Source organism: Microcebus murinus, chromosome 17 (assembly GCF_040939455.1).
Source record: "Microcebus murinus isolate Inina chromosome 17, M.murinus_Inina_mat1.0, whole genome shotgun sequence".
Taxonomy (NCBI): Eukaryota; Metazoa; Chordata; class Mammalia; order Primates; family Cheirogaleidae; genus Microcebus; species Microcebus murinus.
The window spans coordinates 51,177,802-51,196,882 of NC_134120.1; the positions used below are offsets into that span (position 1 = coordinate 51,177,802).

General features: G+C 42.5%; 1 protein-coding gene across 1 annotated transcript in view; it reads right to left on the reverse strand.

Moving 5' to 3' along the window:
- Positions 1-1,870: 1,870 nt before the first annotated feature.
- The window catches only part of AKAIN1 (A-kinase anchor inhibitor 1), a 58,797-nt gene continuing 41,586 nt past the window's right edge, over positions 1,871-19,081 (reverse strand). The window contains exon 3 of the mRNA XM_012746222.2: positions 1,871-3,956. Coding sequence (XP_012601676.2) covers positions 3,763-3,956 — 194 coding nt within the window. The 3' untranslated portion in view covers positions 1,871-3,762. The remainder of the gene's footprint in view (positions 3,957-19,081) is intronic.

Here is a 19,081-nt window from a genome sequence, read left to right on the forward strand (position 1 = left end):
ATGGTACTCGCTTTTCTCCACATGGTTGTATTTATCCTCCCTGAGCCTCAGTGTGACTTTATCTGCTAAAAAATAATAAACCTTCTCTGATTACACTTTATTTTGAGATTGTGGCAATGAGATAAATGAGGTTATGTGTACTAATATATTTCAAAAACTTTCTCACACTCAAGAATGATATTATTATTGTCGTTTTCAATTTTTCTCCTTACATGAACTGAAGAATTTGCTCAGGTATTGTTTTGCATAAGAGATGAAGTCTCACTGTGTTGCCCAGGCTGGAATGCAGTGGCGCAATCACAGCACTGCGGCCTCAAACTTCTGGGCTCAAGTGATCCTCCCACTTCAGCCTCCCAAGAAACTGGGACTACAGTCATGTGCCACCACACTGGGCTCAAGCATTTAGTCTTTCCATTTATTTGGATGTTACAGTTATCCATTTTTTCAGAGATTTTCCTCCCGAGTGTATTTTACTAGACTAGCTATTACAGCCAATAAATTAAAAGGTTCCTCTTTTTTGTACCGTTTTTTCAAAGAAACTTTAAAACAGCCTTGAAAATGGCCAGTTACTTGTCCCCAAAGGGCATAAACTCAGTGGTTATTTTTATTTTTATTTATTTATTTATTTGAGACAGAATCTCACTCTGTTGCCCAGGCTAGAGTGAGTGCCATGGCATCAGCCTAGCTCACAGCAACCTCAAACTCCTGGGCTCAAGCGATCCTCCTGCCTCAGCCTCCAGAGTAGCTGGGACTACAGGCATGCACCACCATGCCCAGCTAATATTTTCTATATATTTTTAGTTGACCAATTAATTTCTTTCTATTTTTTAGTAGAGATGGGGTCTCACTCTTGCTCAGGCTGGTTTCGAATTCCTGGCCTTGACTATCCACCCAACTTGGCCTCCCAGAGTGCTAGGATTACAGGCGTGAGCCACCACGCTCGGCCAGTGATTATTTTTAAATGATTGGTTTATTTCTTTGGAACCTGAAATCTTACCTTTTAAGGGAAGATTAAGCCACTAAAAAAGAAAAAGAAAAAGAAAAGAAAGAGAGAAACAAAGCCCAGGAACCAGTTAGTCATTTTGTATCAATTTACCATACTGTTTGCACTGGATAGATGTTAATAGCAAAATAAAGGGACATAAAGAGATTTCTTTCTTTAGTTTCACCCCAAGGGCAAGCAAAGCAAAAGATACACAGCTGATACACGAGATAGGAAGTCCATGTTATCTAGTGAATCAGGAAAATAAAGGACATTAAATAAATGTTCCCACTTGTTCCTGAAGCTATTAATAAAAGTTGTGTGCCAGTTTATGACAATAATCAAGCAGAACCCCACCTTAATCCTATACCAAATGAAGTTCTATGGGCCCCTTTTAATACTTGGTAACTTTATCTTTATACTTAGAAAGATCTAAGTGAGAGTTCAACTGATGCATTTATTTTTACGACTGAGCTTTCTTAGCCCAATATGGCACCCACCTATTGAGTGCAGGGGTTGCTTAACTTCCTTTTGTCCTTCCAAGAATTTAGCAATATCTGTGTTCCTTGCTGTAGGCTTTCTGTCTCAGAAAGATTATGACAGACACTTGACCTTACAGACCCACTTGCCTTTATTTCCTAATATCAAAAGGTCACTTCTTAGCATATGCCCTTTCCCCTTCCAGCCTGACTACCCACCACCCCATGGCTTTCCTCAGACAGGCACACTGAAAGGACAATTAAAGAAGCACTTCTCCTTGTCATGATATCTAGGGGTTTGCAAACAGCCTTGTGGTGCCATAGAAAGGTAAAAGCCACATACTAAATGAGCCAACCTGCAAGCAAAATGAGCCATTTGCTTAACATGACAACATATTTCAAAGCTGGATATGTTTTATTTATAAATAACATTTAGATACAGAGGTTAATAAGATGTTCCAAAGACCCCCAGTTCATTAGCACAGACACACCAGAGAAGAAAGACAGCATGTTTTTGTGTCTGTGCCACATGACAGCAAAACCAAGGCTGGTTATATCCAGACATCATAGTAGGCATAGTGCCAGGTCACCCGCAAACTACAAGTATTGGGCTTATTTTCTTATTTGTGAGTACTCCTGAATAATTTCCCTGGATACCTTCATTCTGTACAATTCATACTGTGCCATTATATCACATCAGTTATACAACTTAAACTCATTCTTCAGTTCGCATGAGATTTGCTAAAAAATATTTATACGTAAACAATAATTTAAAAATTAAGCCTCTCTGCCTCCTCCCCACCCATTCTCCTTGTGAATTTACTCCACCTGTACACTGTGGGAAGTAGTCTAACCAAGTTGATATGAGATTTTTTCATTCATCAGCTAATTTCCAAGTATCCATTCTGGAAACTGTAACCTATTGGAATTTTAGAAGTCTATCTTAATATCAGTCACACTTTATATGCTAGTACTTTGCTTTAAAAAGAATAATCCAATGTAGACATTGATACTCTGGAACTAAAAAGTTTTTAAGCAGGGTCAGATTCTTCCTCTGTCCCACTAGCACCACCAACTCACTAACTTTTGTGAAGTCCAGGAAGTGGGACTCTAGAGACTTCAGAAAGATGTGCATTATCTGCACAGGAGTGAAGCAGGAAGTCATCCCGTTGCTATAGAGATGGCTTTATTTCTGCACGTGCATACATATGTCTGTAACTGCATTCACAACTGTCACTTTATTGTTCCTACTGTATTTTCATGCTTCAGAGAGTTGAAAAAATGTTTTTCCCACTTTAAGTGTCAATTCATTCCTAACCTGTACGGTCTTTATAATCTCAAAAAAATTCTAATTTATGAACGGGAAAAGCTAATAAGGTACTAGTGCAAATGCATAGCCTGATGATGACACAGCATATTTAAGGCCCCAGAATTCCTTCCAAGGATGTTGCTGCACCCCGTAATCCTACCCAAGTGTAAGTCTCTCCAGCATAGGCAGCAGTTTAAAGAATCTGCAATTTTAATTGTTCTTCATGGGGCTGCTAAAGAATTGAGTGTTTGGCAACTCATGCATATAGAGTCACTTATCTCATTTTATTTAGTCTTGAGATGGTAAAAGAAATCCATAATATTACCAAAGTGTAAATACTAATTATCAAATAATTCAGAGAACTGTGACTGAAAGATTGAGTTCTTGAGAAGCCTAAACTCCTCCCTTTTTAAAAGTAATAGAAAAATATGCCTTGGTAAGATCCTGAAGGACAGCCTTAGAATCTGGCTTTGCTTAATTTAATCTTGGATCTGAACCCACTTCATAAAAGCCTTCAAGTCCCCTATTTGAAGGTGACTAAGACTCCATTCCCTCACCTTCCAGCATGTCTTTTTAAAATATTATAAAGAACACAGTACTGTACTCAGTATTTCAGCAAAAGAAACAAAAACAAAAAAAACTCTGCTGGTTAAATTCACAGAATGAATGCATAAAAGGCAGAAGTAAATAAACAAGACTTAGAATTTTTTTTTTTAAGAACTTTAAAAATAAACTGGGCTGCAAAACTACTTTTGCAATGACAGTGTCATGTCTGGCCCCCTGTGTTTCAGAAGCACTGCATAAACACGAACAGAATCATCTAATGCACTTTTTCAAGACAGTGCTCCTCAGCCAGGGGCTAGCGCGAATTCATTCTACTGCTAGGTGCCAATGACACTTTGGTTTGCTTTATTGGCAACATTTTGGCGACGCATCCTATGCTAAGAGGAAGGCTGGAAACCAAGCACACGACAAGAGCCAAATCCACCGTGTTATTTCTTTTCATGTTTCTTAGTTAACTCCCCCACGCCCAGCTGGAAGCTGCCCGGGTTGTCGCTGGTTCTCTCCTCCCCGCACCGACTCTCTCGGGACACTTGCCGCACAGCTTGCAGGATGGCACGCTGCACAATCTGTTTGCTGGCATTCTGCAGTTTCACCTCTTCGGGCTCATTTCCAGGTTTCTCACCTAACCAAAAATATGAAAGGAGAAGAAGAGAAATTAATTTCAGGAAGTATGACACGGAGGAGCAGGGAAGAAAGATGGGAGGGAAGGGTGAGATTGTAAGAACACGCTAGATTGGCCCAGTTAGCTATGAGAAGCCCAGTAGACACACACCGGTGTCCTGCGTATCCACGGAGACTGGTCCCAGGACGCCCCATGGATACCAAAAGCCACGGATGCCCAAGTCCTATGCTGTAGTATTTGCATTTAACTACACATATCCTCCTGTCTACATTAAATCATCTCTAGATTGCTTATAATACCTAATGCAATGTCAATGCTATGTAATTGTTTTTAAAAGTTGTATTATTTTTTACTGTTGTATTGTTACTTCTTATTAAGGTTTTTCCTGAATATTTTCAATCCATGGTTGGTGGAACCCTCGGACGTGGAAGGGCAGATATGGAGGACCAGTGTATCGCTGCCTCCCCTTGTTTGTCTCTAACAGAATCTCCATTTTGTCTGCCCTGGTAATGTGCCCAATGTCACATGCTCACCACCCCAGACTCCTGGGCTGTCGGCGGCGGTCGCAAGACAGTCCTGGCCAATGAGACCACTAAGAAAGTTTTAGAAAGGGACAGACTCCTGCCCTTCTGCACCTTCCCCTTCTTCCTGTATGGCATGCGGACACACGCCTTCAGTTGCTGCCGCATCTTACAAAGAGCAAAGAGATGAAAGCCAACATTCTGAGCACAGCTGGGTTGAAAGAAAAAGCCCAGCCTTGAAGGCAACACTCAGCATTTGCACAGTCCTGGACCATGTACTTTTGGGCTTTTATGTATGTGATGAAAATAATTTCTTTTTATTTAGCCCATCATTAGTCAGATTTAATGTTACTTGCAGCCAAATACATGCCTAGCATATATTAATATAACCTCACTGGGGCTGGAGAACGGATGATCATCGAATTCATACCGAGCTCAACTCTGCTCCTGTCATGCACTACAGCCAATGAAGCCATTCGTCAGAGCTGTCCCCTGTGACCTATGACAGGGGTGCGGAAATTTTCCTATAAAGGACCAGATAATAGATATTCTAGGCTTGTGGGCCATATGAGCTCTGGGACAACTACTCAACTCTGCTGTTGTAGCACGAAATCGGCCGTAGATGAATGTGCATGGCTTTGCTCCAATAAAACTTTATTTACAAAAAACAGACTGAAAGCTAGATTTGGCCTGTGGGCCAGTTTGCCAAGCCCTGATCTTGACTGGTAGGAATTTTCTAATTAGAAGGCAGGGCAGTCTACCCGACACTTATACTTCCCTTTCTTCCTTAGTTAAAGCAAAATCTTAATTTTATTTGAGTAGCTATGAAATTAGGTACAACTAAGTTCTGACCAATGAGGTGGAAGCGGAAGTTCATTTAGTGAAAATTCTGGAAAAAGTACTTAAAAGGGAAAGGTCAGATAAAGGCCTTTTGCCCTCTTCTCATCCAATCGGCTGCAACTCTGACCTGGTGGTTGTCATTCCAGGGCTCTCTCTAGCCCCGAAGGAACCTTTAGAATAGAAACCATTTTCAAGGATTTTGGAAGAAAAAGTTGGCGGGAACCTGGGATCCCAATGACGAAGAAGCCGTCATGTCAGTTCTCAGCTATCCCCTCCAGGCCTCTTTCATGTTAGAAAAATATAATGTATTTCATTTAAGGCAACCCTACTTTGGACTTTCTTTTATTATGCAGAAAACTTAATATGAACTCATGCATGCTAGAGTGACATGGTAACATTTGACTCAAATGCAATCTTGACAAACATTGAATTCTACCTGCTTATATTAATATTTATAGTGATAAACAGAACAGGCATCATTCCTTATTCGAAATCATCATTCACATATTTTCTCTCTTCAAATATGTTGCCACCATGAAAATGTACTTAAAATTGGAGGGAAGGGGTTCACCAGAGTTGATTCATTAACAACAGAATTTATACATCTATGAGAAAAACAGCACATACAAGAATATCGAGTCACTCTGGAAGACCAGACAGCTCTTAACCCTTTAGACATATAAGTGTAATTTATTTAGCATTTTTGTCCATCCACTGAGGGATTTAGAATCTAGTGAATAAAGCAAGATAAACCCATTCAGAACAAAGAAAAATATTTTTTTTAAAGCAGGATAAAATGAACAATCTACATCAAACCGAGCAGAGAATGAGTCCAGAGGCATGACATGAGACAGACTGGAACTTTAAAGTGGCAGAGAAGAATACTTTGAACACTCTCTGTAGGAAATCAGTGCACAGTAATGAACAGTAATACTAAGAGACACTAGAGCACAGCTATTATGCATGTGTGTTCTGAAGCACTTCAGAGCTTTCAAGTCCTTTCTGCCACTTGCAGCCACGCAATCTTGGGCAAGGTACCTCGCCTCTCCAAGCCTGTTTGCATATCCATAGGATGGGCAGGGTACCTATTCAGGAAGGTGCTAGAGAATTAAGTGACATAACATGTAAGCAGCACTCAGTGTGTCTCCTGACACACAGTAAGGGCTTCATAATCGTCCATCGCCGTGTGTTAGTCGAGGAACAGAGTAAACTGCTGTAACAGAGAAGCTCAAAATTAGGACAGCTCACACAGGCAGAGATATTTATCACCCTCTCATGTATTAGTAACAGTGAGCCGGCTGGCAGGGTGGAGGTGGCTCTGCTCCACAGGTTATCTGAGGACGCCGCTTCCTTCAGACTTACTGCTCCACCGCTTCCTGCAATAGTACTCTCATCTGCACAAGTGACACTAGTTAACCAATATCCCACCCGGGGCTGAAAGACAGAAAAAGAGAAAAGGAAGGGCAAGCCATTTCCTTTCAAAGAATTGTCATAGAAGTTGCAAACATTACCTTGCTCATATTCTTTTGGGGGAAACCTAGTCACAGGACCACACCTGGTACGAGGAAGGCTAGGAAATATAGTCGTAAGCGGGGCAGTCATATATATGCCCTACTAAAAACTCAGGGAGATTCTAATGCTAAAACAAAGAAGCAGTTAAAGATTTTTAAAATTACTTTCATGCAAGGGCCAAGGCTACATTGAAGAGGGAGAGTACAGTATGTACTCTCAGTGGATCAAATCTGAAACTCAGGGAGCTCTGTCTACTATCACCGTACGGCATGCGTGTGTGGGTTTCTGCTTGCTCTTAGAAAGAGTGTCTTAGCCAAACTAGATGTGTGTTAATTCTAAAATGTCCCTGTTTTTCTGTCTTTGGATGGAGGAAGAAAGAATCTAGGGGTAAGAGTAAGCTCATTCTTTGATTCTGTAATAATAGAGGGAAAAAAAAATCTACTCCAAATTTAGCTGCAGTCTAATATCTGAGCTAAATTGTCATGTCCTCATCCATCCATTATGAAGATAAATTGATTACAAAGTCAAAGACAGCATGTGCCAGGCTGTCTGGAGGGCACTCTGGTGACTGGCAAGGTGGTTTAACCAGGGTTCCCTGTGAGTTTGACCCTCATTGTCCTCATTATCACTATGCTCTGGGTCCTCCTGCAGTGCAGCAGATAAAGAGAGGAATGAAAATGAAGGAAAAGCCACCCAGAGCACTTAACGGACAATAAAAGCAAGACAAAAAGTTATACAAACCACAGATACATGCTCGTGTTAGGCTGTTTGTCACGCAAGTTCTCCTGTGATGTTGCTATTGGGGGTGGGGCATGATATGGGATGCGAATGTCACAGCCAAGTGTCATGGAACTATGTAGCTAAGCCCTCCACTACAATCCGGAAATCAGAAAAATTCAGTATAGCTCTAGGTATTGCATCGCCTAGGTTATTCTCTGCCATGCAAGGGCCCCAACTCTCCGTCAGCTACTACCAACTAACCACTTCTCCCATTTCTTCTGGAGTCTTCCTGACTTCATGGCATTTACTTACTCTTGTTTCTGCTTATTCATGACATGTAGTGCCTCAGGGCTTGTACACTGCCTTCTCTCTGAAGGCATTCCAGCCAAGGTCCCAGGACATACCAGCTGCTGAAATTCCTGAAAGAGTGCCCAGTAGACCCAGAATACCACCATTGCCCCAGTAAAGCACCATTTTTTGCCAGGCCACTTCCTAGGCCAGCCATAGCTTGAATGCCTGTGGCTTATTCTGACCCAATCAGCAGTGGCTGGGCAGGTCAGATCAAGAGGTGAGAACCCAGCTATTTAGGAGGAATGAACCACCCAACCTCTTCTCTCCAGCAGTGCAGGCGTTCAGCTGTTCGTCCCTGTCCAGGATCATACTTACTGGAGCTCCTATGGTGTTCACTTGAAAGGACAAGGTATTTGAGAAAATCCTGGTGGAGACTCTAGATGCACACTACAACTGACAGAAGGCAGAAGACAGACCCAGCCACAGAAATCCTCAGAGGCACACAATTGACTTATATGCATCTAATTTACTTCAATGAATCACATCGTAGGTGGCCTATTGCCTAGTTTTAAATGATGCAAACGTCTTCCAGACTAATTAGCATTTACAACATCAATTTTGTATTTCACAAAAGATGAAGAATTGATTTAATTAGCTTTAAACTTGTAAACGCCCAGTATAAATACACTGAAGTCAAGAATGTGGTGTAACTAAATTTGTCTTCAATGTCTTCGCACCTTGAATCATTACTCGCCTTCCCCCACCTCCAGGCATCCATATGGCCCTGCTTCTTGGTGACCACCAGCCCACCCTACAGCGCCCAGCCTTCCACAGACCACAGTGAGCTCTGCAGCTCCCCAGGAACCTTCTGTTCCACATCCCATTCTCACCTCCTCTGGTGGAAGGTGCCTAAGGAACTCAACTGCAATATGATTAACAATTGTTCTTAATTTATTCTATGTAGCCACTAAAATTATGAATCTAACAATCATAGGAAGAGCCTCCTGATAAAAATTTGCATTACTTCCCCCCCACCCCAAAGAACCTAAGTGCCATTTACCTCTATTACATTACCCCTATTATATTCCACTGTGGTGGGTTTTGGAAAAGGTCAGTTAGTGTTCCATTTCGAGACAGAATCCAGTTAGTGATTTTCCCTAGATCACACAGATAGGGTGATAGAGGTTTTATCATAAACAGCGTCTCTATCCCTCAACTCTCTATACTGAGTCACTAAATATGCAAATAAGAGAAGTCCCTATCAGGGCTGGACTCCACCCCCCACCCCCCCCACCCCCCCCACCCCCGCACGCTCTCTAATAGACAGGGCTGCCAATGGCCACCACGCAACACATTTCATACCTTCCCCTCTGATTTCTTGAGACTGTAAAGACAGTATGATCATTCATCAATGATGAGTATATGGAACACAGAGCTAATTCTGGTCCTTTTAATAATAAAATGATAGTCTTTTTTCTAGCTCTCTTACTACAGGAATTTTCCATGAAGGACCAGATGTTAGACCTCACTCATCTATGCCAACTGCTAATGAAGCCAGCCTGGCTGCCCTGCTTTGCTACCAAACAAGTTGACGTTATGTGAATCCTGGCAATGGAAAGTCACAGCCCCTGAGTTTCCAGCTTGTTGCGGACCCCGCTGAGCCATGCTATTCCCCATGCACCATAACCAAATCGGAAGCAAGTTAGGTAGATTTGAGGTACAGAAGGCAAGGCAGGTATCAGCAGGTGTAGGCCACTTCCAAGTCATATTTGAGTGATGCCCATTATAACCACCACCACCCCTCTCATATCAGGTGCAGGGAATTGAGAATCTGCTGAGTACCTACAACGGCCATGCACATTATTTCAGAGTGTGACAAGCTACTCCTATAAACTATATGGAATTCTTTATTAAAGTTTTCTACAGAGCAAGGTGGGATGAATCAGAAAGATATTTATGGAGCACCTACATGCATGGTACTATGGACAGTAACATATGCCACTAGGCTAAAATGTGTCATTCATGCAAGCATTCCTTCATAAAATAATTACACAGCACTCACTTACTATATGACAAACCAAGGTTAGGTATTGGAAATCGAGCAGAACAGTCATGGCCCCTGCCCTATTTGAGTTTACAATCTGGTGGAAGAGTCCGATGTCAATCAAATATTCAAACAGGTTTCTAATCGTGAGCTGTGACACATGCTATGAAGGGGGTACAGGGAACATACCACAGAGGGAAGTGATTTAGTCTGGGGGTGAGAGAGGCCCAGACAGGAGGCTTGAGGGTTACCTGGCATTAATCAATAAGAGGGAGGTGGTGGGAGCAGGAAGAGAAGAACCTGCCAGGCAGGAAGATCCAACCCCACGCAGGAAGTCTCTGACCTGAGTAATAAGAGCAGGGTCCTGCGAGGAACTGAAGGCAGCCTGAGCGCCTGGTGCCCACCTGGGAGGGGAGGCAGGTGATAACACTGAAGAAAGGAGGCCAGCCCGGAAGGTGCAGGTCCTGGGGGGCCAGGAGGCATTCGGGTCTTTTTCTTAGAGTAAAGTAGCAGTGTGTCCTCAATCATATCTGCGCCACCATAGCTGGAGAAGTCTGAGGAGAGTTACATAATCAAGGTGGGAATATGCAGGATATGGAGCAGCCCTTAACAGACAGTTGGAATTTGGAAAGGCAAAGGGGAAAAGAGAAGGAATTGTTTCTCTGGCCTCGGTAGGGCAGACACCTGGCTCACTGATTAACAGGGTCGTAGACAGCTTTTTACCTGACAGATCTACTGAATTATTTTAGAACTTAATTTATATTATTGGGTTGCAATTCCTTAAGGAAACCATAAGGAATAGTGCCAATAAAACTTGTGAAGGTTCTTAGCTTGATGGGCTATAAAAAAATTTAAAAATTGAAAAGGAAAAGATAATTTTAATCTAGGAATCAAATTTGAGTGCTTTGGCCAAGAAAAAGCAAAGATAATTTTTGAAAAAGAACAAGGAATAAGAAAAACCTAATTTACCAGCTATCAATACCAGTTATGAAGTAATCATAATTAAGACAGTGTGATATTAATATAGGAATAGAAAGATTGATCAGTAAAGTATGCAGAAACAACCCTACACATATGCAGACACCTGATTTATGGAAAACATGAGGTTGGAATGGAGTGGGGAAAGGACAGTATTTTCAATCACTGGGGCTTAGTTAAGTAGTTGCTTATATAGAAAAATAGTAAAACTGATACAATCATCAAAGTGGCCAAAGTCAAAATGAAAGAGAAAATTCTACAAGCTGCAGGACAAAAGCAGCAACTAACCTACATAGGAAAACACATCAGGCTAACAGCAGACTTCTCAGAAGAGATCTTACAAGCCAAAAGGGATTGGAGCCCCATTTTTAGTATTCTTAAACAGAACAACCGCCAGTCAAGAATTTTATATCCTGCAAAACTAATAAATCATGGAGAAATAAAGACTTTTCCAAACGAGCAAACATTAAGGGAATTTGTCACTAGTGAGACCTGCCCTACAGAAAATGCTCAAAAGTGAATCATACATGGAACTGCACAATAGATACCAACCAGTGTAAAAACACCCAAAAGCTAAAGGTCACGGCTCTTATAAAACAATAGCACAAGAGGGAAACTGAAACAATAAGGTACCATCCAACATGATGAACAGAACAGCATCCCACATTTCAATACTAACACTCAATGTGAAAAGTCTGAATGCCCCACTTCAAAGACTTAGACTGGCTGAATGGATGGAAACAACACAATGCAAGTATCTGTTGTCTCTAGGAAACACATCTGACCCACAGGAACACACACAGACCCAAGGTAAAGGAATGGAAAAATATATTCCACGCACATTAAAATCAAAAGCAAACAAGTGTAGCCATTCTCATATCAGATAAAATAGACTTTAAATTAAAAAAAAAGACAAAGACAGGCATTACATAATGGTAAACGGAGCAATTCTACAAGAAGACCACAATCCTAAACACATATATACATATATATATATATATATATATATATGTGTGTGTGTGTATACTTAACACAGGAGCTCCCAGATTTATAAAGCAGATTCTGCAAGATCTAAGCAAAGGATTTTAAAGAGTACCATTTTAACAACTGGGGACTTCAACACACCACTGACAGAAATGGACAGATCATCCAAGCAGAAAATGAATAAAGAAACAATGTACTTAAACAAGACTTTAGAACAAATGGATTTAACAGACATTTACAGAACATTCTACCCCAAAACTACTGAATATAAATTCTTCTCATCAGGACATGGGACATTGCCTGAGATTGATTATATCTTAGGCCACAAAACAAGTCCCAGCAAATTCAAAAAAGTTGAAATCATACCATGGATCTTCTCAGACCACATGGAATAAAACCAGGTATCAATCACAAGAAAATACTCAATTCTACACAAAGTCATGGAAATTAAACAACCTGCTGCTGAATAATGACTGAATCAAGAATGAAATTAAGATGGAAATCAAAAGTTTCCTTGAACTAAATGACAAAAGGGACGCAGCTTTCATTAAATTTAAAAATAAATAAATAATGAAATTGATTACTTCACATTATACATTAAGAATCAGTTCCAGGTGGATTTCATATCTATTATTTATTTAAAAAGTAAAACAATTTGGAGCACAGTTTTCAGTGCAGTGAAACTTTGCTGTATGATAGATACTATAACATTGACACAGGTCATTGTACATTTGTCAAAATACATAGAATGTACAACACCAAGAGTGAACCCTATTGTAAACCATAAACTTGAGGTGATTATTTGTCAATGGGCCACTCTGTGGGGGTGTCGCCAGTGAGGATTCTGTGTGTGGGGGGGAGGGGGGTGTTTGGGAAATCTCTGTTCCTTCCTCTGAGTTTTGCTGTGAACTGAAAACTGCCCAAAAAATAAATAGTCCTTCTTAAAAAGAAAAATAAGCTTTTAGAAGAAAACATAGAATAACATCTCTGTGGTCTGAGAGTAGGCAAAGATTTCTTAAACAGGACACAAAAAGCAACAACCATAAAGAAAAAAAATTGATAAATTGAGCTATGTTAAAACTAAGTGGTTTTCGCCAGGGAAACACATTCACACACAAACACGGAAAAAGGCTTTTCACTTGGGGAAGCTGATAGGGAGAAAATGCTTGTGAAAATGTTATCTTGGGAATGCTTTAAGTATTTCATTTTTCTGAGCACTTGGATAACAAATAACCTAAGAGGTGAAGAGTTCAGAGAGACCCAAAAGGCTGTTATGACTACCACATAGGTTTCTGCAAAAATCAGCAGAAATTTGGGTTTCCTGCCTTTTACCCCAAAGAGACTGAGGAAGTCAAACTCCTGCCAGAGTGCCTCGTTTCTTGCAGCCAGCAGCGACCAGGGCGTTTCCATGAGGGTAGGACGGCGAGGGAGGGAAGCCAGGAGTCTGTCCAAAAGCCTGGGCACGCGGGGCTCTTCCCAGGTACCTGGTCACAAGTCCGTTTTCCAAACCAAAGGACAGCGGCTGGGTTGGGGAGACTGCCGTCCTGTCCCCCCTCTCTGAGTGGCTCGATGCCCTTCCTCCCCTTCCAGAGCCGCCGAACGACCCCGCCGGCCGCGCCGGGAAGGAGGGGTCCGCGCCGGGAAGGAGGGGGTCCGCGCCGGGAAGGGGGGGGTCCGCGCCGGGAAGGAGGGGGTCCGCGCCGGGAAGGAGGGGTCCGCGCCGGGAAGGAGGGGGTCCGCGCCGGGAAGGAGGGGGTCCGCGCCGGGAAGGAGGGGTCCGCGCCGGGAAGGGGGGGTCCGCGCCGGGAAGGGGGGGTCCGCGCCGGGAAGGGGGGGTCCGCGCCGGGAAGGGGGGGTCCGCGCCGGGAAGGGGGGGGTCCGCGCCGGGAAGGAGGGGGTCCGCGCCGGGAAGGAGGGGGTCCGCGCCGGGAAGGAGGGGGTCCGCGCCGGGAAGGAGGGGGTCCGCGCCGGGAAGGGGGGGGTCCGCGCCGGGAAGGGGGGGTCCGCGCCGGGAAGGAGGGGGGTCCGCGCCGGGAAGGGGGCCTCAGCAGTCGGCACCGCGGGCGCGCGGGTGGGAAGCGGGAGACAGTACAGCGGCCCCAGCAGGAAGCAGGGCGTGCCTAGGACCGAGAAATCTCGCACTTCCTTCCCCAGGCAGGGCCCGAGCCTTGGCCCCCGGACCTACGGCGACCCCTCCCCGAGGGACCCCTGCCCCCGCCAGGCGCCTCCCGCTTCCGCGGCCTCTGCCTCCCCCTGCTGGCGGCTCCCGGGTGGTCGCAGACCCGGGGGGTGTGGTTGACTGCACTGATGCCCTGGTTGCTGGAGACAGACAGACAGACAGACAGGCACAGAGAGAGAGAGAGAGAGTGTGTATGTGTGTGTGTATAAGAGAGAGCAATTGGAGGCAAGAGGAGGCAAATCCTTGACCCCTGAGACAAAGGTGCGGTTTTATTTTATCTAGTACTTAGAGTAAGTACTGCATCAATGGAATTTTCTGACCACAAAACTCTTACTAGACCATTTATAGATCCATGCTCCCAAGAGTTCTGATGCAGCTTGAAATGCAGTCCCGAAGTCTCTTGTACTCGTTCAGATAAAAATTACCTGATCATATTACCAGACCTCTTAAATATTTCACAAAAGAGTCTGAGTTCCCAGGGAAAACTAGCCAGGAGCTCTTCCTTCCTATGGGCGGTGGGAAGGAAGGAAGGAGGGAACCAGTATTAGCAGTATGAGTGATTTTAAAGGAATCTTCAAAAACAATCGAAAAACATCACTACCCTATGGTATTGTCCTCCCTAAAGTAAACACCATAATCTTCACAATCACCATTTTTCTGCTAAAGAAGGATTCAGATTCCCGGGCTGTTAAGTCGTCAGAAAGAGCAAGTCTGGAATTTAACTAAATAACCTCTCAAAAGTAATTCGTAGTCCCTGGAGAAAGCGAGTATATAGCAAGAATCTCAGGAGGTTAACCAGAGGAAGATTATCCTCTCTCATAAAGTAAAATCTTTTCCACCCTCCTTGACAGAGCAGCTCCCAACCTTTTGAATATGATTCCTTTGTAATGTCACAATATTTCACATATCCCTTCATGACACAATGACAAGGCTGTGAATTCAGTAAGGCTTTTAGATGAATTAGAATGGTGTTAATCACAACAGCCTCCATATACAGTGCATTTGGAAAATTGCAAGAGTTACGTGAGACTGTGTATTCCAACTACAGAAACTTTGTGGAGCAAATATGGCATTCCTGACCCACAGCTGCATGGCTCCCAGGTCTTTCTTGCTCCCACACCAAGCTAAAGACATTAGAAGAAACAATAAAAAGCAGACAGATGTAAGCTAATTCCTAACGATGTGCTTTCTAAACCATAATGGGGATAGGAGGTAGGGTACGTGTGGAACTAGAAGCTTTTCACCAGCTGTCCTCCATTTCTGGCCTGTCCTAGTCACTCATGAACTACTAATTAAATGTCTAACTCTACCAGGTTTGCATAACGGACCAAGATTTCACCTTCAGACATGATGTGATGGCTAAGATTTTTCATAGTTTTTAAGTATCGTGAAATATTTTAAAACATGAAAAGATTGGTTGAAATGAAGAATCAATCTTTCAAGTTTTTAAGCAGGAAAATGGAGGCTTAGAATATTGTTTGGAGTGACCCACTTGGGGACCCACTCCGGTGAGTCCTAGAGCCAGGATTAGAATGGCATGCTCCACACCCTTGGCCAGAGTCCCTTTCCATGTCACCTGATTGCTGCTGCTTGGCCTTTAGGATAAGGAAGGAGAGCAAGGAGCAGGCAACCAGTAATAGAGCCCAAACTCTATTTCCTTCTCTGCACAAAATGGAAAACACATGAGCATATCCTGTTTATTCCATATCAAATCCTTGTCTTATTACACCTTCTATTTGTCTTTCCACTTGCTCCTGGCTCAAACAGCAGCCAGAGTAACCTTCCTGCATGTAAATCCAAGCTGTCACTTCCCTGCTCAAAACTCTCCCCTGGGCTCCCATGGCACTTGGAATGGAAGTCAACCTCTCGCCATAGGCTTCAGGGCCCCACATGACCAGCACCGTCTCCTGCCCAGCCTCACACGCTCACCCTCCTCCCACCTTGGTGATGTGGACTTCCCTGCAGCTCTGCCTGCAGTCCATCACAGATAGGGTCTAGCTCTGAATGGAGGGATGGCCTCTTATCACTCGCTGTGGGACCTTCAACAAGCCGCTGCCTCACCTGTAAAATGGGCACAATAAGAGCCGCCCTCACCAGGATGCTGGGTCCTGTGTCCCCATTGGAACACCAGCTCACAAGGGGATGACTCCATCAGTCTTGCTTGCCATTGTCCCCAGCACCTGGTTCTCCCAGTGGACATGCAGGGAGTACGGCTTAGTGAGTGACTATCGCGGTAGCTTTCCATTTTCCAGTCTGTTCTATCTTTCTTCCCCGCCCCCTTCTCTGCTCTTGTTAATTTTCTGCTCTTGGCGTCCTTTGCTGTGTTTTGCTGATTCTTTGCAGCGAGAGTGAAGGCACGGGAGGAAACAGCTGAGGAGACACTCTTGGCGCCAGCTCGGGCCCTCTGCGTGGAGACAGTGCAGAAAATACGCTGGAGTGTGAATACTAGAAAGGCTGCTCCCATTTCTAGGCCTCATATCACTGGGCCAATTACCATTTCGAAATTTGACACCAAGTTCATCTCTCTCATCTCCTATCTTCTTGCTTTCTCTGTCCCCCTCTCCCTTTGCATACCTGTAAGTCCCTAAGGATGCGTTCTCAGCTCCCTCCACTTGGTTTTAAACACTTTGCAGAATGAGGCAGTGTGAAAACAAACACACAAACACCCTTCAGCTGGGCCAGTGACTTTCCTAGATGATTTCGTTCCTATTGGCCAACCATTCGCCATGAAAACTCTCTCCACAAGTTAATAAACTCCCTGAACCCTGCAACGCATCGGTACAGAGTGAATTAGGTCCTGCCAACTCCCCTAAGGCTCCACAGCCATCAGCCTGTGCTGGAAAAGCCCCAGTTCTGGGCCTTTCTGAGTTCACCTGAAGGAGCCTCGGCTTTCTCATATTGATTTGCATGATGCAGGTGAAAACATTGTATTCATTTTGAAGCACAGGAATGAGAAAAGTCTCATCACTTCATCTACAAATTGGACAAAGAAGTAAAGAAATACAAAAGTTCTATCCCAATCATGAGTTTCCCTTGGGCAAAATCCTAGTATATGTGGCTTTTCTTTTATAATACCTTTTTTTATATAACCATGAGAATCTTGGCTCTTTTTACTGTGTTGGGGTTAATTAGAAAAAGAGAACAGGTGGCTGGAAATAGAAGAGGAAGTGAAGAACAAGATCAGATGTTTTATGTCTTTTTTTTCCCCCCCAGTGATATTTCAGAAGGAAAAAGAAGCTGAAGAAAAACAAACCCAGACTTTAGAAGTGTTTGTTAGAACCGTGTGACAGGAAGCTAATGTCATGTGCTTTGCTCTGTGTCTCAGGGAGCCTTGGCTGCCAGGGTCAAAAACTCCAGGTCAGATGTATGGAGAAATAGAAACAAGAAAGAAGGGGCAGGTGGAGAGAGGCAGGGAAGAAAAGATAAACAATATCCCTAAGGATGCAAATTAGCTACCTCCAGATAAAATTAAATTTCATGCATCTAATTGAAATCGCAGATTGTGCCTTAAAGTTTCAAGCAAGCAAACTCTGGCAAATAGAAATTAATTGCGTAAGACATAATAGTCAGTTAACCAGTTTAAGATGCAAGAGCTTACTTACTACTGCTTTATTTAGTGAAAATACTATAATATCTACATTTTTTCCTTTCATCTTATTTTTTTCATGAAATATCAAGTTCCTCAGCCACATATTCTTCTACCATAATTTGTTAATTTATTTGTTTTGTTTAACCACCATTCAATATAAGAACTACATACTGGCCAGATCTCAGAAGCCACCTGAGTGCTGCTTTCCAATCACATTTCTCCTTCCCACTAAGATAAGCAAACAATCTCCTGAGTTTTCTCATAATTACTTCCTTGCTTTCCTTTAATATTTTATCACAAATTTATAGCTATAGCTATAGCAAATTGTAGCTATAGCAAATTTGTAGCTATAGCTTGATCATGTAGTGTCTATATAGTATCTTATTTAATCAATAGATCAAAGTGTTTATTCTACTATTAATGGAATTTGGCTTGATTCAGTTTTTAGCTGTTATGAAAGATTCTGCTGCAAACATTCTTGTTGACCTTGCCTATCATGTGCGGGATGCTTCCAGAATCTAGAAGTAGGAGTAGTCTTCTGTATTGTAGAGAATAAGCACTCTCAGATTCTCTAAGTATTGCCAGCTTGTTATGCAACAGAGTTGTATAGATTTACAGTCTCAACAGTAAGGATCACTTTCGTTGTTCAAAATCCTAGTCAGTACATAGTATGTGTCATATTTTTAAAATTTCAAACATGATAAGCATATAATTATATTTCATGGATTTAATTTGCATTTCCCAGATAACTAATGAGGTTAAGTATCTTTTCAGAGATTTTATCATAATGATTTATTTACCTTTTTATGAAGCACCTTTTTAAGTTATTTACCCATTTTTCTATTGAGTAGTTTTCTTTTTCCTTATTAGTTTATATATATTCCGGACACTACTCCTTTGTCAGTTATATGAGCAGCAGATATCTTTGTGGCCCTATTTGTGGCTTATTGTTTTAACTCTGTGGTTTTCTTAATGAACAGAAGTTGTTCTGTTGGAAGGATGGTAAGAAGTTGTTTCTATTGGTAAGGATGTGAGTACATGTGTTCGCACATGGATGGTGAACTGCCACAGAATTATGTTGTAAAAAGTCTGTCCTTTCCCTACTGATCTACCTTGTCTCCTTTATCATAAATCAAGCCTCCACATATGTGGGCCTGTCTTTTAATTATTTATTCTTTTCCATTGGATCATTTGAATTGCACTCATATCTCTCTGCCTTAAAAACTATTACTTTGTAAACCTTAATATCTGAAACAGCAAGTCTCTCCATTTTATTCTTTTTATTAAATAATATCTTAGCTAATATCAGCCCTTTAAATTCCTATGTAAATTCAAGAATCAAAATATCAGATTTGAAAGTGAAAAAAGCCAGTTTGGATTTTGGGGGGACTTCATAGCTCCATGAAGCATCACTGACGTCACAGACCCACGTGGTAGAATTAGATCTTTACATATTTTATTCTTCTG